The sequence below is a fragment of the Sesamum indicum genome, linkage group LG5 (assembly GCF_000512975.1).
Source record: "Sesamum indicum cultivar Zhongzhi No. 13 linkage group LG5, S_indicum_v1.0, whole genome shotgun sequence".
Lineage (NCBI taxonomy): Eukaryota > Viridiplantae > Streptophyta > Magnoliopsida > Lamiales > Pedaliaceae > Sesamum > Sesamum indicum.
In genome coordinates this window covers 4,497,255-4,507,054 of record NC_026149.1, presented here as the reverse complement: position 1 = coordinate 4,507,054, position 9,800 = coordinate 4,497,255, and the positions used below count along the sequence as shown (strand labels likewise).

The window sequence follows — 9,800 nt, the reverse complement described above, 5'->3', positions numbered from 1 at the left end:
TTGATATTGAATGATTGTAGTAATGAAAAATTGCAAATAAAGTTGTCACTAAGTAAAATTCATGATACATATATAGTTACAACAAATAATTGTTATCACTAATTATTATTTAAAGTGACAACTTTACAAAAAAATTTCACTAAAAATTATATAATTATCAAATCAAAATTATTTCCCTTAATATATATTTTATGGACAATATTACAAATTTCACATTATATATCATATTTTCTTGAGTGCCAATCCCCACAAACAAAAACCAAAAAAAAAAAAAAGAAAAAAAATCATCTTGGACACGTGTCAACCACTGAGGCCCCATGTCTTGTGTATCCAGGGCAGCATCGCACACACCAACCACTTCCCTCCCTGTATAAATAGGTGGGGGACTTGGACAAATAGCTCCATTCAAGAATTCAATCACTGTTACCCAACCAAAACAAGTTGATCAATCATGACAATTGAGATCGAACGGCCCTCCGTGGGTTTATCAAAGGTTGCAGTATCAGAAACTCACTGCGAGAAATCACCTTATTTTGCTGGCTGGAGAGCATACGATGAAAACCCTTATGATGAGCTGTGCAATCCCTCTGGAGTCATACAGATGGGACTTGCAGAAAATCAGGTACGATGATAAAAGCCTCGACTGGATTCACAGCCGTTGGATCAGCACTGCATGTCTGATAATTAATGTTGTGGTACGTTATTACAGGTATCCTTGGATTTGGTCGAAAAGTACCTTCAAAAGCCGGCAGATAACGGGAGTACAACTGTCGGATTCAGAGAGAACGCGTTGTTCCAAGATTATCATGGCTTGCAAGCTTTCAGAAAGGTCATATTACCCTGACTGGATTTTCTGTTGTAATCCCTCTTGTATTTTATTTCATTTCATATATATACGTCTAGTGTATAAAATAAATGACATAATTTTTATACACTCTGCATGTATAATATATATGTGAAATGAATACAATTATTTTTTCGAATTACTTAATATATAGTTGCATGGACCTTCCCCATGGTACAAACTGTAATGCTTCCTGTACAATATTTCAGGCCATGGCTAGCTTCATGGAACAAATAAGAGGGGGAAGAGCAAAGTTTGACCCTGATAGAGTTGTTATCACAGCCGGCGCAACGGCAGCGAATGAACTACTTACCTTCATTTTGGCTGATCCTGGAGATGCAATGCTTATACCAACTCCTTACTATCCAGGGTATCAATCATGATTTTCTATCGCACATCTCTATAGTATAGAAAGGAACGATTTAATTATATTTACTGTTCTGTATATAGATTATTGATAAAAATATAAGAACCGCAAATATAAAAGTAGCTGGAATTATTTATTTTTTTTAATAATTATAGAATTCCTGCCACCGAATTCTAAAAAATAGTTGGAATTAGACAAATCTAAGATTTTTTAAATTGGGTTTTGCTGATTGTGTATGTTTTAAAAATATTTCACCTAAGCATTGACTTGGCCAAAAAAATGAAGTATATAAGATGCATATAATTATAAAATAAAATTATTGTATAAGATAAAATTTTTAAAAGAAAACATTAATCCCCTAAACCCCGACCCTACCACCCCACCCCGAGCCACGCGCCAAGCACCATTAGTCGACGTTGTCGTCGTGCCCCTCTGCTGGTACGCGTCGCGGCCATCACTTTCTTGGGGGGCAACAGCAAAGGGGATTCGTGGTTGGTTTTTTTATTTAAATTTATATAATATAAAATAATAATCTTATTTTTTAAAATTTATAATTATCTATAAAATACTTTTATGTATTTTTTTTTTCTGTTGTATCGATAATATATTTAAATTGATTTTTTTCTTTCTTTCTTTTTTTAAGTTGATGTATTGAGTTATATATCATATTCAATTTATAATATATTTTAAAATATATAAAATTATTTATTATATGCATGTAACACCATGTCATGAAAGCTAGTTTCAAAACTCGTTTTTAAGCAACTTGATCTTTTTCTTTTTGTGTTTTTATGTAAGTGATTATATGTTGGAAAAAAGTAAAAAAAATGTCCAGTCAGTAAAAAATCCCAAAATGAGAAAGTATTTTTCCATGTCATTGCTCATGTGACAGGAAATTTTTTCATATAAGTGCTTGTATGATGGATCAATAGTAAAAGAATGCCAAATTAGCTTTTCCCTCAATTCAAAAAATTCTACATTTGTCCAACTCAGCAAATCCAACCACTTCTTAAAATCCGTGGTCGGAGAGTCATGCAATGACTAAAAAAGGTTTAATTCTAAGCTAATAAATGCCATCCTTATATCTAGGGCACTTATTTTGCCACTATATATACGGGGTTGTAAATGCGAATAAGTAAGAAAAGAATGTACGGCAATCATTTAGTGTGTCACTAATATGTGATTCTCATACATAAACTACGTATATTCATTCACTGCAAATGCTACTTATTAAAGCAAATTTTAGTATATCTCACGTAATTTTTGCATTTTATGGAACTAATTATGGTTAATTCCACAGGTTCGACAGAGACTTGAGGTGGAGAACAGGAGCGAACATCGTGCCGGTCCACTGTGACAGTTCAAACGATTTCGATATCACGCCCGAGGCCCTGGAAGCGGCGTACCGTGAAGCTGAATCCAAGAACATCAAAGTTAGAGGAATGCTCATAACAAATCCATCAAACCCTTTAGGAATCACCATCAAACGATCAACTCTCGAAGACATTCTTGATTTCGTTACGCGTAAAAACATCCATCTCGTCTCTGACGAAATCTTTTCAGGCTCAGCCTTCTCCTCTGAGGACTTTGTCAGCGTTGCTGAGATCGTTGAGGCCCGGAACTACGAAGATTCTGAAAGAGTTCACATTGTTTATAGCCTGTCAAAGGACTTGGGCCTGCCGGGCTTTAGGGTTGGGACTATTTACTCATACAATGACAAAGTCGTCACCACTGCAAGAAGAATGTCCAGCTTCACTTTGATATCTTCCCAAACACAGCACCTCTTGGCTCTGATGCTCTCCGACAAAAGCTTCACTGAAAACTACATTAAAACCAACAGACAAAGGCTGAAGAAGCGGTACCAAAAGATCATCGACGGCCTGAAAGGCGTTGGTATCGAATGCTTGAGAGGAAATGCGGGGCTGTTTTGCTGGATGAATTTGAGCAGTTTACTGGAGAAGCCCACGAAGGAACAAGAACTGGCGTTGTGGAAATTGATATTGCATGAGGTGAAGATCAACATATCGCCAGGATCTTCTTGCCATTGCTCAGAGCCAGGTTGGTTTAGGGTTTGCTTTGCGAATATGAGTGAGCAAACACTGGAAGTTGCACTCAGGAGAATTCATGAGTTCATGGATAGGAGAAACAACGTGAAGAGCTTTGATGTTTACTCTTCAGATCAGCTTTTTTCTTCTTAAGGTAGTTTTTGGTTGATGAGTTAAATAGGGTTTGGTTCAAGAATACTGTAATTAGATAACCATATTCATCAATCCAAGATCTTTGTTTTTTGTTTAGTACTGATGATAATTGAGTATCATATATGTTCTTTGGGATTGTCAGTTTATGATGTATTGGTCCTATGAGTTGATTTTTACTGAATGTAGAAATATAATATATAATGTACTTTGCTGAAAATTATAATTTTAATTTTGTAACTATAGATATTATAATTTTAGTCATATTGAAATCAATTTTAAACAATTTTGTTTTTAATCTAAAAAGATTGGCAATTTGAAGACAAATTTAGTAGACAATTCATGAATGCAAAGTGTATATGTTGTTCACGTGATATGTTAATTTAGGATTTTTTTACTAATATATGAATTTTCAGCTAAAATTGTCTTGAAATTGTTAATTAGGTAATAAATAATTATTGTTAGACTGAAAGTTATAAATTTTAATTTTTTCCTAAACATGATGTGGATTAAATTTAATTTTGAAATTGATTATTAAAATTAAAAAAAATTATCAAATGACACAAACAAGTATGTTTTTCCTCGAAAGGTACATAACTGTCAGAATCTTCAAAGTTGGCCGGTGTTATGATGTTCCTTTCTAACCAATTTTAGAAATTCAGACAAATTTTGTCATAAATCATGAAACTAAAAAAGGTAAGGGATTATTTTACAGTTCTAACAAATTACAGAATTAAAGTATCAAATCGTTTTAATTATAAAACTAAAAATATGATTAAACCCGTTGGATGACAAAAATTATGATTCAAGAGCACGTATGCAAGAACTATTTTTACAAAAATCACTTATCGATATTGCTCAACTAACAATTTACGTAAAAATTAATAAAAATAATCAACGAGATTATATGAAAATTATTATTTTATTCGAGTGATTGATCGGAGTACAATCACGAATATATAGCAAATGATTTTTGTAATCTAGAACTCGTAATAATGAAGAGTCATGCCTTGAACAATGAATTTTTTGTTTTCCAATTCAAATTCATCCTCATATTAGGAAGAGAGCTTCTTTTTATACTAATCAACTAATTAGATAAGTGATGAATTTTTACTCTTTTACTTCTCGTCTCTTAGGATGCGTATATAGATGAAGACTTCGTGAGGGGTAAAATAGTCTTTTTGCGAGTTCTTCATTAATGACTTAATCTTCTTGATATGACCATAATCCCATTCTTCATGCTATAATTATTTGGATATCTTTCCATATCACTTATTTAAAAGATAATTTTTTTTACACACTTCCGACATCTATTTGGTCCGAGTCCTAAGAGGCTAACAGAGAAAAATCCAAACACAACCACCTGTTCATGTGCACGTGTGCCAAGAGGGACAATCATGGACTGGACTCCCACGTGCAATCACAGATCAGTTCCTACTTTCTATCTGCCAACTTATAAAGTTGAACCTTAAAAGAAGCACGCAAAAGTGATCTTCTCAATTATAACGAAACGGTGTTCCCATAAGTCGACAACTATAACAATCATATACTAATTATTAATATCAAATAACTATATTTAATCAATAGTTATTACATACTTACATCGTTTGACTTCCAATAACTTACTTCGATGATGCGGAAATAGAAATTGGTGAAACCAAACACTTTACGCAAACAATAATAAACTGAACAGTGATTATTTTAAATTTTTGCAAACGCACGTATAACTAATATATAAGTCGAAACTTTATTAGTTTGCACACCCTTTTTCCAGCTTGATCATTTAATCAGTTTCAAGTCCCACATAAAAAATTAGAGTTGTTAATTACGAGTATAATTATAAGCAAATATATTGCTGGATTTTGTTTAAGTTGGATGATTATTAATGTACAGTAAAGAACCAATAATTCTTTGCCTGATTAGTGAGGTTGAGATCTCAAAATTAAGAGATTGTGAGTTCGAATTCTACAAATATAGATAGTTAGTAAACCTTCGTTTATTTTGAATGTATTATAATTAATTGATTTAGAAATATTTATATATTGCGTACTGAATATTATAATAATACTCTATTAGTATATTTACAACTATCGATGTATTTTTAAAAGAAAAAACAGTTAATCAACTGCCTAGTTTTTTATTAAAAAAATGGACATTACAGAAGGATGCTGACAATTAACGGCGAGCTTCCAAAATAATATGCGTGGGATTATGGACTGCAGATACAGATTGTCAAGGCCGAAATCCAATCATGCAGCACTCTGTTCAACAATCACAATCACCAAATATTAATTTCACGACACGCCTTCCTCACGGCCAAACCTGTATGTAACTTGCACATGATTTGATTAATTTATAATTTTAATTTTTAAATTAATTTATGTAGGAAAAAAAATACGATCCTCCTTAAGTTACAAGTCTATAATTGCAATTTAATTGAGTTATGTATAAGTCATGCAACTTTTCTGCCAAATTAATTAGAAAATGACTAAATTGCCAAAATGACTTAACTGCGAAAATTAGTTCATGCGGGATAAAAATTACGAGTCCCTTAAAATACATGAATTATGCAGCTTATTTGTTTATTTTGACAATTATGCAGAAAACGAGCAATTATTTTGACAATCATGTACAGTTATGCAGCTTATTTGTTTATTTTGACATGCACATAACGAAGAATTATTCATAGTCATGAACGGTACAATGCGTTGATACATTTGAGCCAAAAGTTGTAGTACGTATCTTTAATTCAATCATCCTACGATATGTTTGGAGCTATACACCTCGTGCAAGATATCAAGGTTTTAGAGATGGAATTTCACGCACCGGATCAGATTATAATCCTGAAAACTAATCATGCAGCAGTCTACCATTTCTTGTCAATGACCAAGGAAATCTGCCAAAATGGCTTCCTAAACATTAACAGCTAGCTCTGATGCATGTGATATAGTATGAATAGCTGATCTTGCTAACAAATGGGCTGGTATCTTACCCTTTCGACAGTAAAAAAACAGGGTAGTTTGAATAATAATATTGACTTTTTTAGGGATATATGTGTAATTTTTTAAATAAATGAGTGATTTTTGTAGATGTTGATGTTTCTGGTGGGGGTACATATAGTTTTTTTTAAATATAAGGGTGATTTTTATAAATAATTATAGGTTAGGGAGTGTAGATGTAATTATCCCTGTAAAAAAAATATGTTCTAATATAATTTGATTTGTTTGTTTTGATTAATCAGACCCAAATGAGCTTTTACGAACACAGTAACAAAGTATAATATTAGCGACAAAATATCAAATGATAATTTTAACATCATTACTCATATATAGTATGTATTAAGTGACATCAATTTTATTTTTGTCACAATATAACTAATAGTGACAAGAATTGGATACAAAGTTGTTATCTATATTAATATAAAAAAAAGCCTTTTACACTCACAAAATGCAGTTAATGATACCGGCGCACTAATTTTTAAGTATGATAGTTATAACCCTAATTGGATAATTTTAAAAGTTAATTGTAATTACTTTATATATATATATATATATATATAAAAGTGACTCCATGTTATTTTAATACCACCACCACTAATTTTTTTTTTTGCGTCGATAATATTTCAAGTTGGTTTTCTTTTGTTTCTTTCTTTATTTTTTTTTTAATTTGTTGGTTTATATATTTTATTCTTATTTATAATATATTTTAAAATATAAAAAATTATTTATAATATGCACGCAGGCATGACGTCTAATTATAAATAATTAGTGACACATTTATTGTGAAAACTTGATGACAATTCACATGCACTAACTACAAATCATTATCGTCTCTGTACGTATACCACTAATTATAGTAGCAGGTCGTTTTTGTCCTAATTTTGCTAATGATGATATTAATAAAATAATTATAAATGTTAAAATTATAAAATTCATTATTATGAAAAAAATAAAATACTTTATTACTAATCTTCTTATTTGGCAGCAATCTTAAATTGAGGGCCAAAGAATTTAATTTATATTTTAATCTAACAACATACATGTTATAATAGTAGTTATAGTAATATATTTACGTACATTAATTGTTGATAATTGAACTATAATTATTAATTGATTCATAAAAAAAAAAAAAAACGAAAAAGATCATTTCTCTTCTTAATATTTCAATGGAACCCTCTAACATCTTTGCCTCTTTTTTTCTTTTAGGTTGGTTCAATAATATCTTTCCTCATCACTAATTAGATATGAGGCTACCCTCGCATGCATTCAAATGGGCTAGAGCTTCAACTCTTCCTCAATTCATTTCCATGCCAAATATGGGCTTGCAGTTTCTCCTACGACACTCAATTAGTATTAATTCCAAAAACACAAAATTATTAGTGTTATAGACTGTTGACATTGTTGTATCCAAAATTTAGGACAAGGTTTATTTAAGTGAATTTGTGCGAGTGTTGTCCAAGAGAGTGAAATGCGTTCCAATTACCTCAATTGTGAGCCTATAAAGAATCTCACAACCACGTTAAAAGGTCTTTATTATAATCTTTCAATTTTTAAGTTAGTAGGTCATAAGAGAATGATAATGAAGGTTGTAAGAAAATTATATATGTTGTATAGAGGGCGGCTATTTAATTATAAATTTCTCCTGATTATATCATTTCACGTCAATCACAAAAACCAAAATGATTCAATGATCACGATGAGACTCCACACATATTATGATTTTGAATGCACCTGCATTGAATCGTAAAAACCTTTGATAAAAGGGATCTTGAACTTATTATAAGATCGAAATCAAGATCTTATTAGATGTAATACCCCACATCAAATATAGGGAAAAATACAAATTTGCACATTTGATATTGTAAATGTGCAAATTACCCTCTATGAAAAAATTAGCAATTTAATATTTTTAAAATATAGCAATTTATCTCCCTGTATTTTTTAAAATGAAACAATTTACCTCCCTACATAGGGAGATAAATTGCCTCATTTTAAAAAATACAGGGAGATAAGTTGCTATTTTTTTTATTAGGGCAATTTGCTCTTTTACAATATACATGCATTTCAATTGATAAAAGTAGAACAAATATAACCAGTTAATAAATTGTGCATGCATTTTAATTAACCAAAAAGGGTTCAAGTTGTTATCTGATCACAATAACTTCAAAGATCAACGAAAGTTCGAGAGAGGTTGAGGAGAGAGAGAGAATAAGAATGCAAGAGAGATAGTAAGAATAAATAAATAAAAGCAACATACATATAAGAAAACTTGGAACGAGCATTGGAATATTTTTTGGAACTCTAAAATAGCTATTAGAATATAGCCATTGTACCACATTTAAGAACGGATACTGGAATACAATTGGAAACGAAAAAGTAAAATTTAGTTGTTGTAACGTAGTTGGAATGTGTATTATAATACAACATTTTCTATCTATTGAAGTAGTGCCAAATTGTAACTCACTTTAGAACGGTACTCGGAACACATACTATTTCCCACAAATACCATAGTTAGTAGCGAGTAATCTAATACAAATATTTTTGAGTACTTAAACCGTCTCAAATTTCACCTTATTTTGTAATGATTTTTCAACTTTCCCAAATTACAAGGGATTTTGGACTGTATTTTGGAATGGTACGCATCTACCATTGTCTTATCGTTTCAATGGTTATAAAAGCGTTTCAAATTGTGTTACAATATTTTACCATTCTGTTTTTAGCATAGTAGTAGGAACACAACTTTTAACACAAAAATTAGAATGGTTTGGTAACGGTCCGGCTGTTCCAAAAGAAAGGATGGAATATAAGAGGACTATAGCGTCAACGATCTGATTTCATCCCACAATAGTTCCAATAATCGTTCCAATTAGGAACGATCGTTTTATCCATGTCAAATTTTCCCTTTTTTTTTTTTTGTAGTGTTGTCATAATTATAAATGCGTTCTTATTGTTTGAGAAATTATAAATACCTCCTGATTTTAACGTCCGTCTAACAACAATTCCATTCCGTTAGCTTTCATTAGGTTTTTATTTAATTTTTATGGTAAACTAACTAAAATGCCCTTTTATATTATCAACTAAAATTATATATATTTTTTAAACTAATTTTTTGGACTAATATTCACTATAGATTATTTATTTTACCCATCCTCAAAACTTTTTTATATTTTTTCAAATATATTTTTATTTTATTAAAAAATTCAATAAGGGTAACTAGCTAGTAATGTTCACTTCACCATCTAGGAACTACATATTTATTTTCTATTTGAGGAATATATGTAATTTTTTCAACCGATGATGGGATAACTGTAATTATGTCAAACATAAAAGGAAGTAACTGTAATTTACCTTAATATTTAAGATGATTGTGTTATATGTTGGTAAATAAGTTTAGT

At 30.8% G+C, this 9,800-nt stretch overlaps 1 protein-coding gene across 1 annotated transcript; it reads left to right on the top strand.

Moving 5' to 3' along the window:
- Positions 427-3,409, top strand: LOC105162155 (1-aminocyclopropane-1-carboxylate synthase 7-like). Its single transcript, XM_011080124.2, has 4 exons — positions 427-622; positions 710-829; positions 1,054-1,214; positions 2,512-3,409. Exons 1-4 carry the CDS (start codon positions 452-454, stop codon positions 3,407-3,409), a joined length of 1,350 nt encoding a protein of 449 aa, XP_011078426.1. The 5' UTR covers positions 427-451.